The 27,944-nt window shown below is 39.5% G+C and overlaps 3 protein-coding genes across 7 annotated transcripts in view; 1 reads left to right on the forward strand and 2 right to left on the reverse strand.

Annotated features, from left to right (window-relative positions):
- Nucleotides 1-1,060: 1,060 nt before the first annotated feature.
- On the reverse strand, nucleotides 1,061-6,928 carry zgc:77486 (AN1-type zinc finger protein 5). 2 transcript variants are annotated; one of them, XM_028587314.1, is made up of 6 exons: nucleotides 6,803-6,928; nucleotides 5,468-5,670; nucleotides 4,970-5,081; nucleotides 2,617-2,744; nucleotides 2,310-2,417; nucleotides 1,061-1,444 (listed from the first exon to the last, which is right to left on the reverse strand). In XM_028587314.1, exons 2-6 carry the CDS (start codon nucleotides 5,625-5,627, stop codon nucleotides 1,296-1,298), a joined length of 657 nt encoding a protein of 218 aa, XP_028443115.1. In that variant the 5' UTR covers nucleotides 5,628-5,670; nucleotides 6,803-6,928; the 3' UTR covers nucleotides 1,061-1,295. The 2 variants fall into 2 exon arrangements, with proteins under 2 accessions (XP_028443115.1, XP_028443116.1); XM_028587315.1 differs by lacking the exon at nucleotides 6,803-6,928 and adding an exon at nucleotides 6,412-6,713.
- A 122-nt stretch (nucleotides 6,929-7,050) lies between these two features.
- Nucleotides 7,051-18,631, reverse strand: plin3 (perilipin 3). 4 transcript variants are annotated; one of them, XM_028588394.1, is made up of 10 exons: nucleotides 18,512-18,631; nucleotides 15,404-15,455; nucleotides 14,764-14,815; nucleotides 14,571-14,660; nucleotides 14,163-14,358; nucleotides 12,129-12,211; nucleotides 11,042-11,273; nucleotides 8,779-9,119; nucleotides 8,140-8,355; nucleotides 7,051-7,788 (listed from the first exon to the last, which is right to left on the reverse strand). In XM_028588394.1, exons 4-10 carry the CDS (start codon nucleotides 14,637-14,639, stop codon nucleotides 7,648-7,650), a joined length of 1,278 nt encoding a protein of 425 aa, XP_028444195.1. In that variant the 5' UTR covers nucleotides 14,640-14,660; nucleotides 14,764-14,815; nucleotides 15,404-15,455; nucleotides 18,512-18,631; the 3' UTR covers nucleotides 7,051-7,647. The 4 variants fall into 4 exon arrangements, with proteins under 4 accessions (XP_028444195.1, XP_028444191.1, XP_028444192.1 ...); XM_028588390.1 differs by having other exon boundaries at nucleotides 8,140-8,358; XM_028588391.1 differs by lacking the exon at nucleotides 15,404-15,455 and having other exon boundaries at nucleotides 8,140-8,358.
- Nucleotides 18,156-27,944, forward strand: part of sema6bb (sema domain, transmembrane domain (TM), and cytoplasmic domain, (semaphorin) 6Bb) — a 148,699-nt gene continuing 138,910 nt past the window's right edge. Inside the window, exons 1-2 of the mRNA XM_028588386.1 lie at nucleotides 18,156-18,358; nucleotides 19,174-19,246. The gene's annotated coding sequence lies outside the window, so the exon portion shown is untranslated. The remainder of the gene's footprint in view (nucleotides 18,359-19,173; nucleotides 19,247-27,944) is intronic.

Genomic DNA, 27,944 nt, shown 5'->3' on the forward strand with positions numbered 1-27,944 from the left:
ATTATTTTTGTGCTCTGCAGTTGACACACTTTGTTGTACTTTGTTTCCAAAATCCAAAACTATGGACATTTCGGTGCACGATATTAACTGTAACGGCGGCTTAACTGGACCCTACTCTATCATGTCAGAGCTTGTGTATCTTTTATTCAATGGTTATATAATCAAGATGGAATTACCTAAATATAATTGAAAAGGTTAAGTGCAAACCTTAATGATTTGCTGACACATGCTGCCAATCCTCCAGCACAGACCAACCAAACGATAAAAAATAAATAGAATGCAATCACACAATTCAAGCTAACTACAATATATTAATATAGATCTTCTGATGTCATACGCTCATTAAAACAGAAAAAAAAAACGAATAAAAAAAAAACAGAATTCAATCACTCGGTTAAGTCAAGGTTCTCAGTTTCCCCTACCCTTGCCCTCCCCTACCTTTCCCGTCCAATAACTGTTCATGCACCCAATATCAGTATGATAAGTCAATATATCAAAGAGAAACATTTCTGGAAAATGCTGAGACTTATGGTGACCAATAGAGAAAAGGTAAGAGGAGGTGGGAAGGGAAAAAAAAAAAAAAATCAGCCAATTTTACAAGAAGTTGACATCATTTTCAGTCGGGGGAAAAAAAAAAAAATGTATATTCCAAAAGCCCTTAAAAGGTCTTGCTGATACATGAAATCTCCCAGTTAGTTTTTTTTTCTTCTTTTTTTTTTTAAACTTGTTAGACCTTCTTAATTGACCTCTGTGTCATTAACCAGGCTGCGACACATTCCTCAACAGCTTAGCTGTCTCATTTCAACGGCCTTACAGGGATTGTATAAAAAAAGAAAGAAAAAAAACACGATCCCCCAAACAAAAAGGGGTAAAATAAAATGTCTTCCCTTCCCACAGCCACACTAAGTTCAACCAGGCCCCTATGGCTCTCTCCCTGACCCTCAAGCAAAATACACTCTCACACACACACACACACACACACACACACACACACACACACACACACACACACACACACACACACACACACACACACACACACACACACACACACACACACACACACACACACACACACACACACACACACACACACACACACACACACACACACACACAGAGAGAGAGGGAGATGCTAGTAAGGGAAGCGTCTGGACAGTGGCTGCAACCTCACCACCCCACCCGTCTTAGTCTACCATGAACAAATGAAGCCATGATATCACGTGTTTTCATCCAAGTTGCCATTGTTCAAATTCACAAAGTCAGAGACTTTTTTTTGTTTTTGCACTCAGTCCTCATAACTTCTGAATTTTCTCAGCCACCACGATGGGGTTCTCCTTGCGTATGCGGGCAGCAGCTGCACTCCGGTAATCATAGGGACAGTCGTGTTTGTCAGAGTAACGGTGAATGGCACAGAAGAGGTTCCCGCAGCGACAGTCAAAACCTTCAGTCAAGAGAAGCAAACATGGTCAGTCAGCAGAAAAGCTTGATTACAAACATCACTGCACATTTAAAGAGTTTGCAAAAAAATTATTGTATGGAAGACAAGGAATAGGAAGTATTGCTGCACTGACTAATATTTAAAATATTGTACAAAATGCCCCTTAAACAGAGTAAAACAGGACATAATTAAAGGTTGGCAACTCAGCTCAGAATTTGACTCTACCCTGAGGGTACTACTATTATCATGCACATTTTCAAATTGTTTTTGTTCAGGGATCATGCATAAAATACAAATCCACTATTCAACAGCGAAATGGCGAATAAAGCCTCCTTTGAGGGAATACATTTTGACAAAAAGGTGGATGCCAGCAGTACGCTGTGAAATGCCTTGGACTGTGAAATGCACCACTAACCTGCAGTATGTTGCTCTCTGTACCAAGTGTTGGGTTGTGGAGAAAAAAAACATTACACTAACATTGACTGGGAGATTGCTCTTGTTGGGGGAATTACAGGCTTTTTAGTCAGTTTTAGAGATGCTTTTCAGGTAGAAGCAACATCAACTAAATGACCATGCTGGAGTCAAAGGTCGGATATGACGAGGCACATATTTCAAAAACTGTTATCTATTGTGTTTGTCAGACACTGAAAGGCAGGAAGCTTTTGATCATCAAAATCAGAAGTAAGATGACTCTTGTTTCTCAGTAGCCAGATTCCCCCCAAAAAAGCATTGTCTTGTAAAAGTTCAAGGGACTGAGTTCACAAATGGTGTCATCTCCTTCACTGCTTATTGACAAGGTTCATGACACATGAACATTTAAACCATCTCTACTCAGTATGAATGTGTGCAAAATTCTTCTCTTCCTTACCAGTGAGGCCTACTTTCTTCCGGCAAGAAAAGCAGCGGTTCTTTTTCTTGTTTTTATCTGGAGTTTGGTCATTATCAGACAAAGCTTGTGCTGCTTCCCCTACTGGCTCTGGTGAGGGAGAAAAAAAAAAACGCACCAAAAAGCACAATGGTCACAAAACAATCGGTCCATTACTTGTTCAAATATATGCTTCTATTCTAGGATAACTATATATGTTAAACATTAAGCAAATTCAGGCCACTAAACCAGCACCCTAAAACCCTCCACACAGGTGCTGACAGGTGCCCCTAATTTCTGTGATGTTCACCTGAGCTGCTGCTAGTACCCTCCTCTTCTCCCTCCTCAGCCTCCGCTCGGTCAGAGTCCACAGCTCCCGAATCCTGGGAGATGCTCATAGCTGTCATCTGTTGAGTTACTGGGCTGGGAGAGCTGGGACTGAAATCACAACAACAACAAACACATAAAAAGATTTCAGACAACAGATTCATTACATTCTAATTCAAAACCTGAATTCAAACAACTAACGTACTAAATGAATGGCTAAAAGATTTGGAAATACATTTCTCAACTTCCCAGAAGATGTACAGAGGCTCCTGTTGCCGCCCAGGATGACTTATAAAAAAAGGCATTTATGTGAAAAATGGAGTGAACACAAAACAAACAACAAAGTTTAAAAGGTTTTTCCAACCACATTTTTGCCATTTTGAAATGTTTTTTTCTTGTTTTATTCGGCTGCATTCATTTTGTGTGGTGATCTGTTTCAGCACGCTTCCTGTAAACTACTTTGGGAAATGCCTTTGAAGAGCTATCGCTGTCAACTTGACAAGACACAAGCAGCTACAAACACGCAGGAAGTGGGACAGCACATACATACCGTACAGGACACAGCACAATTGTCCATGATTACATTACGCAGACAGATCACACGCAAAACCCTCCTGATAACTCCTAAATTTCATCACCCTGGAAAGAACTGTTTGGATTTCTCTGTAGACAGTGTTAGATAAATAAACCCATTACAGGAACAACTTCTGATAACTTGGTTCATTAGAATGTTGGTAATCTGTATTTTCCAGGACACTCCGTAATGTAGGCGTTGGTCTTACGATAATACAATACAGTTACTGCACAAATCTTAAATTCAATAGTCATCTATCTGATTTTCTTTCTCTTTTATCTACCCTGGTCTAAATGTCCTCATTTGCTTGGTTTCTTTCCAGCGAATGACAGTTACATCTATAACAAAACCGCAACAGAAAAGTATTTTTTAACGATATATAAAAACAGCCTTATAGAACACCAAGACATCATCATCATCTCCTTCAAATGCCTAAATACCTATATTGTATTACCGAATACCTAAAGCAAACCATACAAGAGCCCTTACAAAAGCTTAATTACAGAAAATAAACTAGGCCTGCAACAAATATTCAACATAATGCAGCAGTTTTAAGAACAGGCCCTCAAGCAAGTCTTTAAAACACAGAACATTAGTTTTCAGCTCTTTCTTTTAGTGTCAACTTTCAACAACAGACCTCTATGATATGGTTCACTTTATTCTGCCTAAATGCCTTTGTTAACCGTTAGAAAAAAAGTGCTAATACTTAAAAAGGTATTATCACGAGACAACACAAAGCAAGCAATGGTTAGTACTACCCAATGACTAGTCATCCAGACAAAAAACATAAATAAAAACTAAAAGCCACTTAACGTAGGGAAGGTGCAGCAAGACCTGCTTACAGACATGGTTTGTGTGTGTAATTTCAAAAATAAATAACATGTAGTTTTGTTTGCAAAAAAAACACTGTGTCTACTTCACATAATCTCTTTTGGTTTAATGTCAATATGTGAAGACTAAAAGAAAATGCAAAGCAGAGATACACAGTCACCAAGAAATGTAGACAAATGAGTCCAGCGAAGCCTCTAAGTGACAAAGACACGACATAATGCCACCTACTAACTGCTATAAAACATACAGTACCACAGTCAGTTCTGACCTCACATTGTGCTTGGCTGACAGGTATTCTAATACGTGCAAATATGTCAGATTATAGCACTGCTACTGCTTCTCCGCATGTGTCTGGAGATGCGTATGGCACGTTGTTGTTTATTACTTCTTAAAAACGGACTGAACGTTTTGTATTGACTGGCCAAGAACTCTTACCAGAAAGCTCAAGCGTCTTCAGGTGAAGTTAAAATGTTTTCAGTGGCCAGATGATTGTAACATAATCCCAAAAGATTGTATATTCAACAGTAAAATGTGAACATACATAAATGGCTAGTAGCTTACCATCTCTGATTTCTGCAGAGGCAAGCTGTTGTACTTGTATCAACTGAAGGGATGACCACACATCACACAATGTGCTGGAGCTTGTGAGGAACTGATCTACTCATTATTTAGCAAATTAAACAAGCATTTTAACCAATATAACCACACGTCCAGCAGAATGACAAACACCATGTTAAGACGGCAAAGTTTTCCAATTATTTTCATATATTACTTAACTTTTCTGATGAAGTTCTAAAAAAAGGCAATCACTTCACAGTGAACACAGGATATTGTGTCTATAATATAACTTGATGTATGAGATCAAAATTACCACCCCGATTTACTGTTATTTATAGTTTGAGGACTCCTTCCCATCGGTCAGTCAACATACCTGCTCGTTTGTTCCTCAGGTGGGGTTCCTGCCACCTCTGTACTGGGCTCTGAGGTTGTACTCTCCACAGTCACACCAGCTGAGCCCGCCGATCCTGCCGGTGATGTAGCAGCTGGGTGGGGGACAGAACAGTGTGATGGCACCAACAACACAGAACCCTGTTGTTTTGGCCCTGAACATGGATGACTTTCCATTTGTTTCCAAGTATCTTAGTAAAAGCCACTCATTGCCCGTGTTTGTCTAACACAATCAGATGTGTTTTGAGTTAATGTGAAACAACAGATGGGAGATGTCACTCTCATGCTTTGCTGATGCCACAGTGTAGGCAGCTACTGCTACCTCTGTTCTCCAACCCCTTTTAGCAAATTCAAGTGCCTCTAATGACTGTCCAGTTATTTTGACTGACCCCGTGTTCCAAGTTCCTGTCTTTCCCACCTAGCAGACCCAAATCTGGCACCCCCCTGATTTTTATAGGTCATGTCTCTCCCATCTTCCTACCTTTCTCTCCTGGCGGGCTGGATCGCCCCCCTCCCTGTTGTCTCTGCAGGTGTTCCTTGTAGCAGACCGAGCACATGCCGTTGGTGCGGGGGTTACCATAGAAACCGCATCCCATAGTGCAAAGCATTGGCACCTGCGTCTGATTGGTCTCCTGAGCCATGCTCTGACAGAGGGGGCAAGGGGGGGGATGGGAGAGGATATTCCTGAAAATGGGGTTGCAGAAGTTAGTCAAAATGATTAGCAGTCCCTATTTGATTACATGGTTATTCATATTTTTTGTAGCTAAAAGAGTTTGGAGACTGGCATTGGAGCACGAGAGTGGAGTTGAAGAAAATGTGAGTAACTTTGGGAGCTGAGGGGTTATGACCTATTCATTACCGCTGTAATTAGGGTTTGTCAAACAGGTTCATACCTTCAAACCAAAATTAAGTCCAACACCAAAAAGTCTTAGAAGACTTATCACACTTAACTGAGAATGTAGTCAGTTTCTAAATTAATATGAAATACAAAAAAATAATCGCAGACATTAATGGCAAAACACTATAGCAAATAATTACAAAATAAAAATGATCACTTAATAATGTAATGCTCCTCCTGCAACATTATTGGGCAATGCGCCAGGAGTTTTGAAAGTAGCAGGCTATGGCATTGTGCACATCAATGAAAACAAAAGGTACAAAGAGACGTGCTCAGTTCCACTAACAAAGGCAACTTAGATACAGTCTGCGAAAACACAAGCTAGCTCAGCTAACGTTAATTTATGCTTTCTTACGCCGCACAGCAAGATGTGTTTTGTCAGGACAAAGTTACCACAAAAAAAAGAAACAAAAGCTGAAGACATGTCTATACAAAACCACCCCGAAAACTTTAACGAAACCCTAAAAATCAAGCGTTGACCGGCCAAACGTTAACGCTACGTTGCTTAGTCAAGCTAAACAACTTACAGCTGACCCCCAGTTTGAGTTTGTCCGCAGCAGAAAACAATTGGCGTCCTATCTATGCTTGCATAGCTCAAAGCAAACACTGTAACATTAGCAAACAGCCTCGCTGGACGTGAATACCAATACAAAAAGAATATTAAAACTCGCTTGGTAGCCTTATCATCATGATGAAACTCAAATAAAAAATAAAAAGTACAGCGTCCTTAGCGACAGACTGTAAACAAATAGTGTTTTAAATCGAATAAACGCAAGTGTTAGCAGGCTAGCGTTAGCTGACCTGCTAGCATAATCAGCCAGCCCAAAAACAGTGCGCTTGCCGACAGTGTCCTAGCTGGTTTTAAATCGGTTCCGCACAGCGAGAGTCACTCGTAGCGGTGTAGGATGAAGAAAGTACCTGAAATACAAGGTACCGGGGGCTGTCGACGACCTTGGGCTTCAGATTTGTATAAGTTGTGTCCCCAGCAGAGCTCGCGGCCTCCTACCCAGCGCTACCTCCCGACATTCGAAACAACGACCATGACGTCATCCTCAGCATCGATTCAGCCTTTAGTCAGTCAGACCAACACAGCAAAGTCCAGCAGCCCACCAAAAACACCATGACAACAGAAACACTTTAGAAATGTATTCAAACACTGTGCTGTGTCATTTTTTATTTTTTATTGACAGTTTATTAGCTGCTTCCATAAACCCATCAATGTTCAGACACAAAACACTGAAATTAATACTGCAAATCTAAAAAAAACAAATGAATACACTATGAACACGCTATAAACTCAACAGACCATTCAATTTGCATATCAGTTTTATTGTCACAAAGGGAATTTAGGGCCTTGAAATGATCTTGGTGTTGATAGGAATGCTTTGAATTATTTTTTAAGCACTATCAAAAGTCTTTGGAACATCAGTATGGGCACATGCATAGATTAATCTTCAACAAATGTAAAAATGCTTATCTTTTTGGATAAATAAAAAAAAAAAGTATCTAAATTCTCTAAGGCAACAGGTCAGAGCTTTCAGACATGATTAAATTCCATTAACTTCTACATCACAAATGTAGTGTCATTAACTAATAAAAATGTAGTGCATTATCATGAAAAAAACATGACTACATGAATTTAAGGCCTCCGTCATTAAAGCAAGCAGATAGATAGGTTATTTTTGTTAAATTGTCCATCTACAGTAAACACCGGTCTTCTGTCACCACATTGATTAACTCATGGAGAAACACAACAGTCTTCTCTAGTTGGGCGGTCCACTTTGCTTCATCGCCACATCTCCCTCTACTTTCTCAGTGACCTGAGGAGCAAAAGGTCCCACCAGCCAGTTGAGTGGTGTGTTGTGTAGAAGATATTCCATTACACCATCCAGAGACTGTTGAACCTGGGAACAATAACAAACTAGTATCACTATCAACAAGATTACTTAACATAATCAAAACAAATACTTAAAAATATGCTAAGCTTATTGTGGGGAGGAAATGCTGAGGTTTTATATGTGTAGTACATTACGAAATACAACATTAGCTTGACCTAGTTTCATAAATGCATCTGAATGAGCAGACACCCCTGATAATGGATGTTTGTTTATGAAAAGTATGCAGGAATTTCAAGCACCAATATAAAAAGGTAATGGAAGAACTACATGTGGTAAGTGATGGCATTGGAAAAAAAAAAAAATGTAATTTAGCTACGCTGATGCAGCAAAACAAAGACAAAGTGGTGCAATTAGTACTTGGATCAGGTGGTGACGGCTGCGCTCCAGAAGGAGGGGTGTGATAGTGCTGGTGTTCCCCAGAGAGGAGTGCAGTTCTTCAGCTGATCGCCTTGCGCTGGTAAGCTGGTCCTGGACTGCACTTGGCAGACCCTGAGCGCTTGACACCACATTGGAGCATGCTGACCTCAGCTGATCACTCAGACCATGCACCATGGAGAGGACTCGCCATTCCAGCTGCTGTGAACAGAATGTGGAAATGAAAATAGAGGCAAATGATAAACATTAGCATATTAAAAAAATACAGCAGTAACATATCAATCCCTCCCAATTGCCTTCCTTTCCATTGGTCAAGGTAGTTTCCCCATCCCAATCCTGATGACACAGTGTATCCCTCCTATTCCACATTTGTGGGAGCATTACAATAAAATGTCAGCTTCTAAAATACAACTCAGCTTTATTGCTAATTTCAGGACTCTTGTTTTGTTGTTATCCCCGTCACGCTCTAAGATTTCTTTCATTTGTTTAAGTGGTATTCCAAGTCACTTTGGAGTATACATGCTGCATATGTGCAGTACATATACATTGTAAATGCTGTCAAATGCAAACATAATCTGGTTAGAACCCATTAAGTCAATTCCCAAATGCTTCAGCCCTGACCTCAGCCTCATCTCTGGTCCCATCTGGCTCTGACTCAGTCTGTCCAGCTCCAGCCTGCTTCTGCTTCCACTCTGTCCAGCGCTGCAGCAGCTGCTCGGAGGCTCCTCCTATCTGGTTACTGGCGGTACCCATACTGGTACGGGCGCTCTCAAGCAGGTCCAGAGTACTGGTAATCTGAGCCACTGTAGTATAGGTGGCATCCCTGGCATGCCGGGCACGGACCAAGGACTGCTGCAGGGCTCGCTCCTGTATTTTTGCAGAGAGTTTCCCCAAGCGGACAAAGTAGCTGGGGCTTGCCGACGGGGTAGTCACCTCACTGGTGACAGGTTCAGCCACAGCAGCTGAAGGAGAATATTATTAATCTCATATGTATTCAAACGAGAGGTTTTATGTTGTAGAAATTTAAATATGGCATTAAATATTTAGGTACGAGCACAAAGATAATACTGTATGTTATAAATATACAATTTTGCCAACTCTTGAAATAGGATAATCCGGGACGCCCAGATAGCTCAGTTGGTAGAGCGGGCGCCCATATATAGAGGTTTACTCCTCGACGCAGCGGGCCCGGGTTAGACTCAGACCTCCCCCTCTCTCTCCCCTTTCATGTCTTCATCTGTCCTGTCAATAAAAGGCCTAAAATGCCCAATTAATAATCTTTAAAAAAAGAAAAGAAAAATGATAATCCAAAAAACAATACACCAGCCATTATTAATCTCTCCTTATGTCTTTTAGTTTTAACTGCTTTGTCAAGACACACACTGGAGGAACTCAGTATATGTTATATGTCTTAATGGCATAGGCTGGTGGTTGTTTTTAGTGACTGGCTCCCTCCTACTGTGCTAACTGGTGCGTCTATTCCAAGTTGAACTACTTGACTCTGACAGGGTTAAAGCACATCTGCTCAAGAGAGACAAAAAGACTTGAGAGGCACCTCACTCCCAACGGTCACCTGTCTGTGGAAGCTAAGTGATATGCAAAGTAACACCGTCTCCTCCCTGTGCCTCTGTTAAAAGCCACAGTAATCACTGAACAAATCCAAAATCCCCCGAGTACTGATATTATGGGCACTTTGCTGCAGTTACAATTGCATCTTTTTCATATCCATGAAGAGGATGGCCACTGCTATATTGGAGTATGGCAGGTTGTCATGATAACATGACATCACAGTAGCAGGTGTCAAAGCTGTGAGTGTTGGAAATTGTAGGTGCTTTATGGGCCAAGTTAACAGAGGGGAAGTTCACTGGAATGCCTCCCTCTCTATGAATAGCATTGACCACTCAGGTGTTCAGATCCATTCACTGTGGTAGAATTTAACAGTTTTATCACGACCACCCCTATCTCGCCACATTACCTTGTGTTGAATTTATAATAATAATAATTCATTTGGACAGTCTCATCAAATTTTCTGTCTGATATATACGTAGATCAGTGAAGCAAGGACACAGTGTCGGCTACTGACTCTCACAGTAAATGGCAAATAGAGCAAATGCCATGATTCACACATATTAATTATGGAATAAATTAATTTTCAGTAAATGGCAGTAATGTTAGGCTAATCATTGTGCTTAAACTTTAAAATGTTCCTCTTTAAAACAAAACTGTAGCATTATTAATGATGAACTGAAAGTAGATGTAATACCACTGCCACGTACTTTTCATATGCCAGTGTAGAACTAAATACTATTCTTTCCTATTTATATTTTGATTGCAAGTGCAAATGTAAAAAGTACAAAAAAAAGGGCCAACAATCCGATTAAGGTGGTATAGCACATCTCGAATGGTAAATTAAGCAATGAAAGTAAATTGTTTTTGTTTTTATGAAATATATTAAAAAGATACATTCTGTGATCCAAACGTAAACAACAGCCCCACCACCAAAATTCAAAACGTAGGGTTGGAATAATTCCCACCGATTTACAGAAAAAACAACTAAATCAAATTTAAAAGTGCTTTGTTACTATTAAAGTTTTGTTTCCATCAGCATTATTTATGAAGCATTGGGGTGAAACAGCTCTATGAAAAAAAATGTATTTGTTTTGTTTATTTACAATAATCTCTGATAAAAAAAAACAACAACCTGATAACCTGGCCACTCGTCCATAATTAATTAACTCCAACTACAGCCTTGTTTCAGCTTCATTTGATCCAACTGTCAAAACACACCTGTCTATACCTCAGCAGTAGCCATATGGGTTCATCACCTCCCCTGGTTTTTATGGACTGATTTATGCTTTACACATCGAAGAGGATAGCTACTGACCCAGCTCCCTCTCAGTGAGTGGTAGGTTCTGGTCAACCCAGTCCTCGGACTGGCTCAGGGCCAGGCCCATCCCACTGCTGACCATCTGGCCCACCCTGGTGCCCATGGCGGTGAAGATACCTCCGCTGACCGCTGCCCAGGTCAGCCCGACACCGCCCATCACAGCCCCCACCACAGCATCTTTGGCCCCTGCAACCGACTGGTACACCATACCTACTGTGTCCGACACCACCTGAGGAAGAACGAGCAGATTATGAGTCATGCTTGGAGAGAAATGGTGGTGCTATTATGCAATTTCTACGCAGCTCTTATATGATTTTTGAGGCAATTTAACCTACAAGGAGCAGTTAACAGTGTAAAGTGAGGACATCCTGAGTGTTTTATCCCACTTATACCATGGCCATATAAAAGGAAAAATGAGACCGTGGTCAAATTATCATTTTTTTTCAGTGTGTGTTATTTATTATTTATTTATTACCAAAGGGTAACAGCAACTATTCACATATAGTCTAAGTGTAAGCGCTGTTGCTATGGTTATCTGGAGTGTAATTCACCTTGTGGACTTATTTAGAAGGCTAGTTAATAACGGAGTGATGTTTGAAGTGTCTTGAAACATGAATGTGTGAGTTATTACACGTGTTATAATATGGGCTGTTACTCTGTAAAACAGGGGTGTCAAACTCAGCTTCCCTAAGGGCCACCGTGGAAAACGAGGATCACATCCAGGGCCAGACACGTCGAGTTAATTGCTTTTATTTCATCGAAAAAGTCAAATATCTTTGACTGTATTATTGCAGGTCTCATATAGTCGACAAAAATGTTGAAGAAAATGCCAAAAACGTCAGGAATAATGCTGAAAAAAGGCCCAAAAACGTTATAAAAAGTGACAAAAACTAGACGGGCCGAAACGTATTGTGAATCTAAATTGATATGGGGCCCGGATAAAAATTTGCAAGGGGCCGGGTTTGGCCCGTGGGCCTTGAGTTTGACATGTGTGCTGTAAAACAACCTAGTGTGATAAAGAGATAATTAATAAATGCAAATCCACAGTAGACAGGTATTCTTGACTGCATTATTTCTGTCAGACCTCATCCGCTGGTTGGTGAAGAATCGGCAGCTTCTCTTCCATCTTACCCAGTCCTTTCAAGGCGTACTCGTTTACTGTAGCAACTGAAACAAGTACATAACAGAAATTCACTAATAATTTAAGAGGAATAATATTACATGTTACCTTACACTCAAGGAGCAAAACATTGGCCCAGATGTGCACCACTATACAGTAAGCACAATGTCAGCCTCACACTTTTTGCAAAACAATACACACACACAGTAGAGAGCAAGAAAACATCACGCAAACTGTCCTTCACTGGACACCATATGGCAAACGTAAAATAGGCCGACCCAAGAATACCTAGCGCAGGACGGTGGAGGGAGAGCTGAACCTGGGGCTCTATAAAGACACTGGCCCAAAACAGACAAGAGTGGAAATCCTTTGTTGCTGCCCTACATGCCAACAGGCAAAATGGGCAGTAAGTAAGTACACACCGTGATTTGCAAAACACTAAACACACTTGTATACATTAGACGCAGAAGTATATCATGATGTCACTTCCTTGCAATTCCAAAGCACTGACTGTCATATTACCACGCCTATGAGCCAATCTGTGAAACACAGCCATCGGGTGCGTAAACATGTGATTGCTTAATTGTAGACATACCACTCAGGTTTAGGCACTATAAAAAATGCAGCAGGTAAGTCTAGTATTTTTAGATCTTTTTTGTTTGTTGTTGTTGTTTTTACTGTAATTGTAACCTGTACTGGATACGTCCTGCTGTGCTCTGCTGTGCCACGCTACATCCTGTAACGCCCTGCGGTGCCCTGCTATGCCATGAACTACTACGACTACTATTTCTAGTCACTGTTCCATTATCTTTATTGTGGCTGTTATTGCCGCTGTTTATCACACCCCCAACTGGCACCGTCAGACACTGCCCACCAAGAGCCTGGGTCTGTCTGAGGTTTCTTCCTGAGAGGGAGTTTTGCCTCACCACTGTCACGCTGAATGCTTGCTCTTGGGGGAATTCCTGGAATTATTGGGTCTTTGTAAATTAAAGTGTGGTCTAGACCTACCCTATCAGTGTCTTGAGATAACTCTTGTTATGATTATGATACTATAAATACAATTTAATTGAATACAGTATTTTAGGTTTGTCTGTTGTTTGCTGAGCTAACAGTGTTATGCACGCTACTGTAGTAGCATGAAAACTGGGACATGTTTTGTTGGGATTCTCCATGTTGACTGATTTGGGTATATGGAGTGAAATATATTATATTTTCCTCAGTCTGCAGCATTGGTCTTGTGTAGAGTTTGGTATATTTGCACTTTCTCTGTGTACTTAATTTACAGTACTCCAATCACTAAGAAGTATAATTGCTAAAAGTGTTTTAGGTAAGCAACAGCAGTGTGTATCTGGTTCAAACTGAATTAAGTCATATGAAACGTGTGTGTTTCATATGGTAACAAAATAGGTTTTTTATAAATTTTTTACATTACATTACATGTCATTTAGCTGACGCTTTTATCCAAAGCGACTTACAATTCTTACATATCAGAGGTAACACACCTCTGGAGCAACTAGGGGTTAAGTGTCTTGCTCAGGGACACATTGGTTGATGTATCGCAGTGGGAATCGAACCCGGGTCTGCCACACCAACGGCATGTGACATATCCACTGAGCCATCACCACTCAAATTAGTGTCTAGTTTTTTTATATAGTTTTATATAGTATAGTTTTGCATAGGGTCTGAGGTGTTCTGCCAATTGGGTGTGTGGTTGTGCTTATTGTGTGTAGTCTTTAAAAAAAAAAAAAAAAAAAAAAACGGTTCCTGTTTTCAAAATAGTGCTTAAGCAATCGAAAAGAATCTGTAAAAGGACACCTCCAGCAAAAGATTAAGAAATTCAGTAGTTAGAAGAAGAAACCTATTTTAATTCTTGTTTTATTCTAGCCCAGAGATAACAAGTGGACATCAGTTTCACACCTGCAATGTGCAATATTATTTTCTAGTACCCCACCATTGCAAATATATTACATCATATTCTGCACAGAGAGAAGAACTCACGCTGTGGTTCTATAATGTCCAAAAGAGGCTTGGACCCCGTGGTGGCAGCTGCTCCCAGGGTTCGGACCCCACTCTCTGCTGCATCCATCACTCCCTTCAGCAAGGGCACACTGTCTTTGGTGCTACTGTAGGCGCTGGAAACCACCTCACAAGCTGAACTGACCAGAGGCAAATTGCTCAATCGGGAAACAACATTCTAGGATAAAAAAAATAAAAATAAATAAAACATTAGTTACATTGACAAGAAATTGTGAAATACAATACTGCCTGTGTAAAGTTAAACTCTTTTCAGCACAGAGTTTAAGGGATAATGATTGATACCCCACAGTGGCTTATCAAGCGTCAAATGAGTTCATTATATGCCTTGGTTTGGTAATATGCGTCATTTTGGGTCACAGTGCTCCTCACCTGCTGGTCTCCATTAACAGGTTGAGCTGCTGCAGCTCCAGTCTCATTAGTCTTCCCGCTGTCTGCCATTCTGACTGCTGGATTCAATCTCTGACATGGAATATGGAGTGTCAGACACAGAGATTCACCTCACATTGATGGTATGCATGATGAAATACATCTCTGATATTCTTTGTTTAAGTGGCTGATATACTTTATCTTGCAGAGAAGAAATGTCTTGTGAATGTGGAAACGGAATCGCCGTCCTGCCAGACAGTTTAAGAATATGGGCAGAATGTTAAATTCATTTGTCAACACTACAGTATGATGCAATGAGGATGAAACTGCACTTAAAAAAATAAAATGGCGCAGCCAAGCAAACACTTTAAGTTACCACACTATGTCAGAGTTGAAAGTTAGGATACATTTGGAGTTTAGTTGTTTCTTGTTTGCTTCCCACAACTATATTTTTTTGCATTTAAAAAACCATATAGCATCTTGAAATAATCACGTCTTAACATCAGAGGGTCGGCAAAATTTTGAATTTGCTTATAGAAAGAGTAATTTATGAGGCCAATGTTTGGTAGAGCAAGGCAAAGTATATACACATGTGTGAGTTATACATTTAAACATTATAATTTTGACTTCTATATCTACTATATCTATATCCACTGAGGAGTAAAACATGACTCTACAGTTTCAAGATAATCTCTATGTCAAGGGGAATTTCAAGTTGAAATCATATTTTAGAAGTCTTGATGGCAGCATCACAGGAAGAAACAAGACTTATTTCTTCCTTCGATTAGGCGTCATACAGTACTTCAACTTCTTAGTATGTGTATACAGTACAGTACCCTGAAACAATCCGTGATCCTCAAGGCGATGCTTGCTTCAAGGGGATTATTGCTACGACATAAAAGGAGAATAGAAATAACAAATTATCAGAACGAATTCTGGGGATCCAGAAATTGGTCTAATTTGAAATTATGGCTTAGACTCAAGAAAAAGCCATGAATACGTTAGTAAGAACTATGGACTACTAACTATGCTGGAGACTGATTTATTCACAAGATCACATGAAGGCATGCAGGCAAAATGGGCACAGATAGAATTTATATCAAGTGAAGTATAGTAAGTTAGCATTAACTATTGTAAAAATAATGCTTTAAATAAAAACTAGGCTAAATTAATTACTGATAAATGAACTACAATAAGTGAAATATTGCTTTAAGTGAAAACTACCCTATTCCATAAATTAAATGCCTTGAATAGTAATTGCCTTAAATACAAACTACGGTAAATCTAATACTTAATTGGGTCACAGAAAAGGGTCAAACAAATCCATAATTAATTCAATCATTTGTCCCATTATATATTCAGTTTCTATTCTTCTTGAAGTAAAGAGGAGCAATTGTATGTCATTTTTCAAATCAGCATTATGCTCAACTTCTCACAGGATGGAGGACATGGGTGAATGTCTCTTCTAGGAGTGGGTGATATGGATACAATCCTCTATCAAGGTATACTGTACTGTATGTAGCCTAATGTAAGACTGCAACTGACAACCATTTTTATTTTTTGATTAATCTGCTGATAATTTTATTTATAATAAATTGTTAGGTCAGTCAAACAGTCCAAAACACAATATTTATATATCTCACGTAGAGCTAAAACGATAAGTCAAGTAAGTGATTAGTCAATTTAATCTTTTATTTGCAACTAATCAATTAGTTGTTGACAACATTTGTCAAGAAAAAAAAAAGACAATTATGGTTCCAGCTTCTCAATCGTGAGGATTTGCTGCTTTTCTTTGTCTTATGTGATAGCAAAAAGAATATTGGCCAGAAAAAAAAAAAAAAAAAGCAACTTGAAGACGTTATCATGTGATTTTTCATTATTTTCTGACATGTTATAGACCAAACCATTAATTACAAAAATGATTGGCAGATAAATCAATAAAAACAAAAAACATGACGAAGAGATGCAAGTGAGGAGAGCAACGAGGGATAATGGCTGCGGTGCTCCCAACATGTGGGATGGCATCTGTTTGTGTGTTCTACCAGATGGCGCAGGGAGACATAAGTGGACTCCACCTGTATTTATTGGAAGACTGGTTGTTAACCATGATTGATCTGACGTATAGGGCAGATGAATCAAAGGAGGACATGGTCTATGTGATCATACTGCTGGGGAAACATGCCACAGAAGCGTGAAGAGTGCAGCTGACCAGCTGTAACCTGTTGCCAACATGCAGTAAATGCTCAGGTAGATTATGCTACACATCCGCCTGAAACTATCCAGAAAACTACACTGAAGACATGCAGCTCCATCCATGGGTGAGCTTTACACAGAACTACTCTATTCATTTCACAGATTCTTTTTAGATGTCAGGGTGAATAAAATGCTCTCTGGTGTGTTCATGACCTGTGGTGTTCCACTCTGTGTGATTGCAAATTGCAATTCATTGCAACAGCTTGGTTAAGCAACATGTTTTTTTCTTAAAGAGGCAGTTGATGGCATCTTCACTGGCTTTATTACAAAGCAAAGTCTGACACATTGCTCCCAGCTATCAAGTGTGAGATGAACCCGAGATAATTCTTAGAGACACAGTACATATTTATATGAGGAAGGCTATTATGCAACACAAACTAAGCTGTTTGAGACTTTCGGAAATAATCATCTCACTAACGACTGGTTCCAGCAAAGCACTTATAAAAAGGCCATCTGTCCTTCTATTGCGTTATAAGACTGTTTGTCACATCCTCACAATGTTAAGCACTGAACATCATCCCCTTTCAGAGAAGAGAAAGCTGCTACGCTCCCTTTGGAGCTGAAACATAATGTGACCTTTGATATTAATGGACAAGCTGGTACATCTCCAGGAAACTATTGAGACACATGCATGCCATAGGGGACAGTGTTGAAGCTGACACAAAAGAGAGAGCACTACTAGTCAGTGGGTTAAAGAGGCCCACAGCTATCCTCGATCCAGGAGACTATACATATACCCTGATTGAGATAAGAAAGAAAGACATGCTAATGTGTCATCATGCTTAACAAAAACAGTAAGGAGTAAATGAATCAAAGAAGCTAAGAGCTAAGTTATTAAAAGGTGGAATATATATGTCAGCTTTATGTAAAATAGATCAGTGAGATCAGATCCCAGATCAGTTTGAATGGGCGGAAAAGCATTTAGTCAGATCCCAACCTGGAGATTAGGGGTCACAAGATGATGACATACAATACGAATAAACTTACATTTATTACAGTGTTATTGTGAAAAATGGCATGATTAATTTTCTTCAGGCTTTTAAAAATCCCTCAAATTAAACAATTTGAAAGGGGAAACAAACAACTACGTGCTGATATTGCTTCATTATAAGTGGTCACTGTCTTAGCACAATATTATTATGAGAAGCACAGACACCTTATACAAAATGCTCTTTGTTGGCATTCATTGGTATAATGTCCAGCTTCTAAAGAATGGAGCAAACAATTTGATTTAACCGCAGCAGTCTAATTCCACGATCAATGGTCAATTCTGCTGAGTGGATGATTTCCAACCCCTTTTAGCTGCTTTTGAACACAACACGGTGTCTTGTCAAAAGGCGCGCTGTTTGCTAGGCAGCAGCTGTCATTTCTTCTAGTTAGCTAGCTAATGGTTGATGAACTTTACCCCAGATGTTAAACTAAGATTTGTTGTCAACGTTACTTCAGCAAACAACAACAACAACAACCCTCTTTTAATCGGATCCTCCTTGTTTATCATGACTTTTGGGCAGAAGCATTCCTCGACGTTAACGAGCAAAGTAAGTAAGTTAGAGTTAGTGGTTTATCAGCCCTCCAAGAAAACGTTAGGTTAAATAAGTTAGCTAATTAACGTACCAGTTAGCTTAGCAATACGTCTTTGAGAAGTTAAGGATTGGTTTAAAAACAAAACAGCTGTCAAAGCAGCCACTGACCTCACTGGCAGCCTGTTGCTCCTGTTGTCCTGCCGTGACCTGCAGTATAATGTTGGTCAACGAACCCGGTCCAGCCAACAACAACAGTCTCTCGACTGTTAAGCTAAAGCACAGAATGGGCAGAAAGGCGGAGTGAGGGATTGTCTTATAAACTTTTAACCAATTAAATCAAAGCACGGAAGTGAAAGTCAGTGGCCACCATGGATGTGCTGTCACCGGCTGTCACATCCATGGATGTATTATAACAGGTCACATCTGGTCAAAATAAATGTAAATACATTCACATAAAAATCTAAATTCATACACAATTAACACACCTGGCATTTTCATTTTATGTTTTTATTGCTGTAACGTTACTCGCTCAGCTGGAGTTTGTAGGAACTTGCTTTGCTGATTGGTATGGTGGCCGACAAGTGCAAACGCGCTACGCTAACAGGAGAAACGTGCTGAAAATACAGAAACCCCAACAACACATGAAACAGAAAAACGCTGCAAATACAGAAACGATGCAAAGTAAAATAAACAAAAAAACACATTATGTAAGTGCAAGTTTCTTATGGGAAGCAAAATTGAATACTTGAATTGCACATATACCGGTACTAAGCACTTGCACATACATTTATTAATAAAGTTTTAATGAATTCTTTCTCTTCACTCTCCAGGTGCCGACCCCATCCTCTCATGAAAGACATACGATGCAACGAGATGCTACAAGAAAGATCCAAAAGAAATCTAGTAAGTGGACCTTGACTTAACAATCTTTTGTGAAACTCTTACTCATTTATAAATTGTGTTATTACTCATTGGGTTACTGTTTCTACACCAGTTATGTGATGATGTGATGCTTCATATAAGAAGTTGTTGACAATAATATAAAAAAACACTTGAAATGTCCTTATTTGCTTACAACTGTATTACAGTGTACTATAAACCATTTATTAAGTCTGCATCAAAGTAAACAACAATTAAATACGTATAACTGCTGAATCTGATACTGAAATGTCAATGTGGGCCTTTTCCCTCCCCTGTCTAAAGCTGGATGGCTGAGAGTCAGGTAACCATATTAACTGCAATTGACATAGTAAACCCTGAGAGGGCAGTCTTTACTCATTGAGTCAACTTAGACTTTTTTCTGTAGCCTCACCCACACTGAGCTAGACGAGACATTTACATATTTTTTTTTGTTTTACTGCAGATGCACTACTACTTTAGAGCAGAGTCTTTTTTGTTTTAAATATTAGAGATATAAGAATAATAATTAAATATGTAAAAGGAAAAATGAGGAAAGGATGGTAAAGAAGGACAGACTGAAACAATAGCTGCTGCATTCATTAATGTACTAATTACACAGTCTGGGATGTGATTTCCATATAACCTTTCTTCTATTTGTGGCACTCACATAAAATACTGTGTATCATTGTAAAACTCGGACAGATATTTCCCCTGCTGGATGCTGTGTATCATCAAAACTAAAACTCTATTAACTCTCCCTTTTTCATTTAGAAAGGGTTTTCATTATTTAAGCCATTACAGTTTTCATTATGTGTCCCTTTGTATTTTCCCAAACACCTGCACCAGGCTCCACAGAAAGGAAACAGATTACTTTAAATGTTGCTATCAGAAATGCATTGAATAGGGCCTGTTGTTTTAAATCCAGACTGCACTAGGAACAGTTTATGTTGTAACGCCAGACTGAGGCCGTGAGATTAAACGGGTCAGTGTGAGAGAAAATAGCCCTAATGTGGGAATGGGTGTGTTGTCTTGACCACAGATGTGTGACTCCTTTCCCTCATATTGTTTGATATGTTTATGAATGACCAAGCAGTTTTAACCTCTGCATGTTGTGCCTATGACGAAAAAACACACAGAAATCCATGCATACCAGTGCCACCACACTCTCCTGCAAAAGAGTTGGCAACATGTGCCCCGAAGGCTGTCATCTGTTCCCGCTTAACTTACAACTCTGCTTCACTGGATCAGTTGATTGAGGCCAAAATTGTTCTGGATATTGAGTAATTGAAGATTAGTAGATAACAGGAAAATCACTCGTCCCTTAGAGTAAAACGATCACCCCACTCTCCCCCTCTCTGTCTTTCTTTTTCCTGCCTGAAGACATACTTTTCATGATAACTGCAATTAATTGACAATTTGACCAGATTTTCCTGGATGTGAGAGCAGAACCCACCAATCTTATTTATATAGATTTATTTTAAGATATGTTGTGCCTTTTCCACGGTAAATAGAAGTGCCTACTTTCAAATCATTTGGTCATAATAGAAAGGAAGGACACAAAGTGCTGTATACATAGCAACAAAAAGCACCAATACATAGTGCCGTATGTGTAAATGGTGTAGCCTAGATTTGATAAAATATGCAAAGCAGTATAGCAAAACACAGATTTGCATACATTCAATACAGTAGCCATTAATACAGTTAAACTCCCCCAAAAAAAAAAAAAAAATAAATAATCAAAAACCGCAAAACAAATAAAGGGATAACCATAAAAACTTTAAGCTGTTTAAATCCCAGGAGCACTTTGAGTCTCGTAACGTGTGAAAGATTAATTGTTTCAATAAGATATCCATCATCATCAAAGCGCACTTTAGAAAGGACGTGGTCTTTGCTAAGCAATGAAAGGAGCAGTACAATTAGGCTCTAATGAAATCCATTTGCTCTGTTTCATGTTAACAATCAAACCGCAAGTCTCAGGTGTACTGTGATCACATCACAAGCATTTCTTTGCCTCAGCATTCGTTTTCCCTCCTGTTTCACCTTCTGCTCTTCATTATCAGCGGCCTCGAAACTGTAGAAATTAGCTTCCATCCATTAATAGCTGACCAGATCTGCTTGGTTTCATCCGCACCACACCATTGATGGGAATCTTATTTCCAACATCCTGCAACAAATTTCCGGACGCTTGCAACACGAGGTATCAGTAACATACAACACAGCTACAAATCATCTGCAGGTTGAAACTTGATATGGACCTTTGCCCTAACTATATTCTGCCCAATAACATATTAATAAGGCATAACCAAGGCTAGGGTAATGCACTGGCTGTGGGAGAGAACTTCTCCATCATGTTGAAATAATAAAGAGACAGGAGGTTGACCTTTAGTCACATGCTGATAAGCACGATGTTCATTATTAAAATTATTTCCGTATGTTCTGAGAATTTCATGATCTGAAGCTGCATTGGGACTAGTTTAAAGCAATAATTCAACATCTTGGAAATCATTTTTTTGCTTTCTTGCTTAGAGTTAGATGAGAACATCGATAGCACACTCACCTATGTATGGTAAATATGTAGCTGGGGCTAATCACGGCTAGCTTAGCATAAAGACTTGAAACAGGGGGAAAGAGTTCTGGCTCTCTGTCAAACAGTAACAATATCCACCTATCAGCGCCTCTAAAGCTCATTAAATAACACGTTATATGTTGTTTACTGTTTTATAAGGGGTTATGTGCCAGACTATTGGTTGGCGTTAAGCAGTTGCAAGCCAACCAGCGGAGACTCCAAGAAGTTACTGGTCCTGGCCAAGACTTAATAGTCTGGCACATAACTCCCTGGAAAACTGGAAAATTGTGTTTTTTACACTTTTTGTCCTGTAAAAAAGTGTTAATTAGTGAGCTTTAGAGGTGCTGGTAGGTGGATTTATTTACCTTAAGATGGAGCCATGCTGGCTGTTTCCCACTGTAAAGTCTTTACGCTATGCTAAGCTAACCGACTGTTAGCTCCAGCTAAATGAGAGTGTAGAGTGGTATCAAACTTATCATCTAACCCTAGGCAAGAACGACTACATACTGTACGGTTTTCCCCTAAAATATCTATTGATTTCCTTGAGTCCAATAGAATTGGACACAACCTTGAATTATAGGTCTTAGTTTGTCCATCCTCAATAGCAAAATACACAAACTTCACTAATTACAGTATGTGCATGGTCAGAGTGTATGAGAATTGAACATTGCAAGAAAGTTAGTTTTCAAAGTGGAATCCTAAAATGAAAGCTCATAAAAGTAATTAACTTTATGCATTAGACGTTTTGCGAGAGTAACGGTCTTTAATCTTTCGAGTAAAATTGCCCCGCGAGGAAAACTTAACTGGCTACAGACTTTTTATGACTGTTGTGCCTTTCGGCTTAAAGGATATTGGAAAAGTGATTTGTGGGGGACCTCCAGCAGACCTTAAAAACACATAATATAAAAGATTTGTAGCCACAGTCAGAGAACATGGGATATGCCGGGTCACTGCATGCAACATACAAAATGAAAAGCAACAAATAACAGAGCTGAGTGTTTTGCCATGGCCAACAGGTAGCCCCAACTTTGCTTCCACTGAGAATGCACAATTTCCTCACTCTGTGTTTTATGACTTTCCATTGCTTTTTGAATACCAGCAGACGGCTGCCTCTCCCCTGTTTATTTTAGAGAGCTTATTTCAGCGCAGAGCCCTGACAACGGGTCAGCTGCTGCCACAGCGGAGGTGGAGAGGAAACATGGAAAAGGCCGACTGGCCGTGAAATATTTATGGTTCTTTAGTGTTGTAATCCTATGAGTTTTGACAGTGATGGCACATTATTGTGACCCTTCCCCAAACAAAAGGCCTGATGTGTTGCTATCTGTTGGGACTTGGAGGGGTGAGGAAAAGGGCATGCCTTTTCACCATACATTGAGTCTCCATGCTTTGCTTATTTTCCTTTTTCCTCTCTCTGTGTATAAAAGATATTTCAAAATGTTTTAGCATTCATCCTCATTCTTCTCATCCTCCTCAATATTTTTGTGTTGTTGCTTCTTTTATCCTTTTCCACTATTTTCTCCAATATTATTCTCTTCAAATCTCTTCAAATTGTGCTTGCCCTCTCTCCTTTCTCTGCCTTCTCTTCCCACCTCATCTCCCATCTCATTTCCTCTACCGTGTCATCTCTGCACCAGATTCATAATGGCAGATTGATGGCTGCCTCTGCAGTAGCACTCAGTAATAATAAAGTCACCTAGATTGGTCCCAACTAATTTACAACAACCCGATCGAGTTTACACACTGGCTGTAAATTAGTTCATATTTAGACTATTTAAATATAATAAGTAATCAGACCTTAAATTTACTTTGGACTATTAATTACAGTGTCATCTTTTGACTGAGTGCAGCGCCACAGACTAACAAATAACGGACCTCAGATAACCGTGAAAAATGGAACAATTTGGATAAACATGAGTAAATATAAAATGGAGTTTGCTTGTTTCACGTACTGTACAGGAGATGAACAAACATCCACCCTTTATGAAGGCAGACTTATTGTTACTCACATTCAAATCCAAACAAAGCTTTGTGATTTAAACCTTTTTACTTCACACTGAGAAGAGGAACAATTCAAAATTGAGCTAGCTGCTGTGGTGTTATGTATGAATAATAGAGCTGAGTCCCACACCAGGGACAGTCAATATCAAGGTAGTTTTCCCCATTTTCAGTTGATTCAGAATTACACTGTAAATGCTGCGCTAGGCATGATCATCAGTGTTGATGGTACTCCTGTCAGTTTTTGATAACTTAATCAAACGCACCTTATTCTTAGTCTTAGTGTGCCACGTCAACCGTAACTACATTTTAAGTTAAAGCTATAACATTGAGAGAAGAAAACAGTACCTCGGTCAAATAACCTAACTTGTGTGATTTTTCTTCTCCACAAAACTAATGAACTGTATTTTGTTTAAATTTTGCAGTATTGTGTCAGATCAAACTTGCTTTTTATGCGTTGATGGCAATGGTGGAATGTAACTTAGTTCATTTTCTCAAGTACTGTACTTAAGTTTAATATTGAGGTAGCCTACTTGTACTTTTCTTGAGTATTTCCATTTTATGGTACTTTATACATTTTATGGTACTTTATACCAGAGGCGGATTTTACCATTAGGCAAAGGTCGGCAATTGCCATGGGCCCCGAAATTACCAGCGACACAGTGCTGGTAGCTACTGACAACAACAAGCACTAGCTTGCGCTTACAAGCACTAGTGTTAGCATATAGCAAAGCTACTAGCAAAGTAGCATGCCTGTGTTTGCCCTGGGTCCCCAAATTACTACTACATTTTGGAGGCAACTATTGTACTTTTTATTCCACTACATTTATTTTAAAGCTTTAGTTACCAATTACTTTGCCGATTTAAATTATTAATACAAAATATAAAATCCACTAATAAATGATGCTATATTAAATTAGCTCAACCTTTACCAAATGCAACATTAAAGTGATAATCCAGTAATATTTATATATATATATATATATATATATATATATATATATATATATATATATATATATATATATATATATATAAATGGGCCATTCTGGATATGAATAAATTGTTACTTTTGGTATTTTAAGTATATTTTGATGCTTATACTTATAAGATTTGGAATACAGGACGTTACTAACTGTAACTCTAAGTAGTTTTACACTGTGGTATTGCTACTTTTACTTCAATAAAAGATCTGAGTACTTCTTCCACCACTGGTTGATAGAGACCAATGTAGCAGACCGGGATGATAATGTTTTTACTTGTATTACAAGTCATTTCAAATTGATTTGTTGCTTCAAATATTTTATAGGTTTTGTTAATATTAATGCATTTGTCATAGCCTTTAAGCTGGAGATGTGAAACCGCTTATTAAATGGCTGAGCTCCATTGGCTAAGTTAAGTTGTCAGAGTGACTGCTGAGCCTGTGAAGTCACTGCGTCTGATCACATGAACTCTGCACACAGTCTGTGTGTCTTTGTTCACAGCTTGGTGAACCATGTGATTACTTTGGTGGGGTGGAAAATGGTCACACTGGAGACTGAGGCATCTTTATTTTGCAGTCATATTTCTGTGGAATTGTAATTTAGCAGACAAAAGTTCTTGCTGTGAAGAGTTCATCTAACTTTGGCATCAGTATATCCCCTCTTAATGCTAGACACCTAGATGCCATTCTCCTCTCCTTATTTCTTACTGTGCTGCAGCCGCAGGGGATTTGACGACTGTGCTGCCCCTTTTCCCCTTGTTGTTGAAAGATTAAAAAGTGCATTCTCCATTTTTTTTTTTTTTTTGCAAAGCTTTCTCGTGGCAGCTCTTCTTCTTCTTTTCATCTGGCTCAGGTCTACAACTGCCTGCCTGCTCTGACACACTGAGTGGGATGAAAGGAAACCAACAAACAAAAGAAATATTTATTTATTGTCAGCACACAAACTTTGACAAGAGATGGCATGGTGTTCTTTTGTTGAACATGGCTCAAAGTTTCTGTGTCCTAAATTATTTCTATGCAAAGTAGCTGGAAACAGAATAATAAAGCTAATCTGGGGATTCAAATTTTTTTTTTTTGGAGAGCTGTTTAATAGAGTGCTGTCAGCGGCTAAAACACTGAGTTGTTATGGAAGTCCTCCCTCCCTTCCTGCATCTTTCCTGTGACTTATATTCAGGAGAGGCAGCAATGCAACCATGTCAGAATGTACACATCAGGCAGAAAAGGAGCAAGTTGTCATTCATTTGGAGTCGTGGTTCTGGCTAGCTGTCAAATGTAAGTCCAATATTCACTCTCCTTTTAGCTCTGTTTATGGGCTCCTCCAACTCAATTTTATTTGGCACATGCAATCGTACAATGTACAATTCCAGTGAAATCCCATAATCTCATTCAATTTGTGCATGATTCATCATAAAGAAGAATGTGTCCGTCAGATCGGCACACAGAAAAAGAGTCACCTGGTTGAATGTCGCCGGCACTCCAGGATCCAGCCAAGCCTCGGCAAAAGTACACCACAGCTCCCGATATCCCGCTGGAAACCGACGGAGTCACGGAAGACACCCAGCTCACCTTCCGAGACCTGCACACTGGCTAGCAAGACATCCAGCAGACAGGTCTCGGTCGGTGTTCAATTCCTTCACGCTTGCCTCTGTGCCACTCTGATGTAGAGATGGAGGCCTACTTGTCCACGTAGTCGGGATTGTAGCCATAGATTGTAGCTGATAGCCATCTTCACTTTTTCCTCTGGATTTTCTCTGATGTTTACATTTGAAAGCTTTGACTGGCTAGGAGCGCAGAGAGACTAATGGGATAATTTCCCTAGCCTGATGGAGCGACTCGTAGTCATGAGATGGCTTTCTAGCTTTAGCTCATCTTCTTCACCTTTTCCTCTGTTTACCCTGTTTACATTTGAAAAACCTGAGCCAACTGGCTAGCTAGCCCAGGCTAGTAATCAGCAGGAGGTTAGCAGAGACGGCAGGAGACTGAGAAGTTGATTTCCTGATCCTGATGAGGGACTTAGGGCGTACTCACACTTGGCCTAGTTAAACTGTGCCCATTACATTACATTACATGTCAATTAGCTGATGCTTTTATCCAAAGCGACTTCCAATGAGTGCATTATTTTTTAGTCAGTCAGAAGAGATGTGTTTCATAGCCTGCGGCGGAAGATGTGTAGACTTTCAGCTGTCCTGATGTCAATAGAGAGCCAAAGTCACGCCCCTTCTGGTTGACCTCATGGGACCTTTAAAAAATAAAAAAATATGAACGAGAGTCAATGGAGAGATAATCATTATTTTTTGATCCCGTTTTGAATTGAGCCATGGATTACAAATATGATGTTCGCCAATTTAAAAGATAATTTTTCAACTGAAGAAAGTCTCGGTTAGCCGTATGTTTGTCATACGACCACTTAGTTTTGTGTGAAACCGCTCAGTGAACTACATCTCTCCTCTTACACAATTTATGTCACCTAGCTTGATGCTCAACATGCTCGCTAGCTAGCTAGCTAGCTTAGCTTTGTTCCACAACACATGTAACTTACCTGATGTGTTTTATCCAGTGAAGTGTTTTCAGAAGATAAGCAAACGAACAAGCAAGATCCTCTACTTATTTGAGTAACGTTACATCCTTGGTACGATACACAGAGACATTGTAGCTTCAGCGAGACTACATCCATGTGACATTTAAGTGTGTAGTCTTTGTAATACATACGTATTTTCACAGTCTTATACTTCAACAGCTTAACAACAAACCGAGACTTTCTTCGGTTGAAAAATTATCTTCTAAATTGACAAACATCATATTTGTAATCCATGGCTCAATTCAAACGGAATAAAAGTAGTAGGAATTAGAAGAGCGTGACTTTGGCTCTCTATGGGGAACTTGTACCACCATTTAGGAGCGTTGAGTGATTAGGTGTCCCTCGCAGTGGAAGCAGCAAGCTGATTGGCTGAGGTTTAACCATGTCATGAATGTAAGCTGGTCCTGATCCGTTTGAAGCATGGTACGCAAGTACTAGTAGATATTCATACAGCTTTCACTACTGTTAATGCTCGGAGCAGCCATGTTAGATTGTGTTGTCATGTTTGTGGCACTATCTTTGTGGGGACCCGTCACTGACATAATGCATTCCCTAGCCCCTTACCCTAACCTTAACCATC

This window comes from Perca flavescens, chromosome 9 (genome assembly GCF_004354835.1).
Source record: "Perca flavescens isolate YP-PL-M2 chromosome 9, PFLA_1.0, whole genome shotgun sequence".
Taxonomy (NCBI): domain Eukaryota; kingdom Metazoa; phylum Chordata; class Actinopteri; order Perciformes; family Percidae; genus Perca; species Perca flavescens.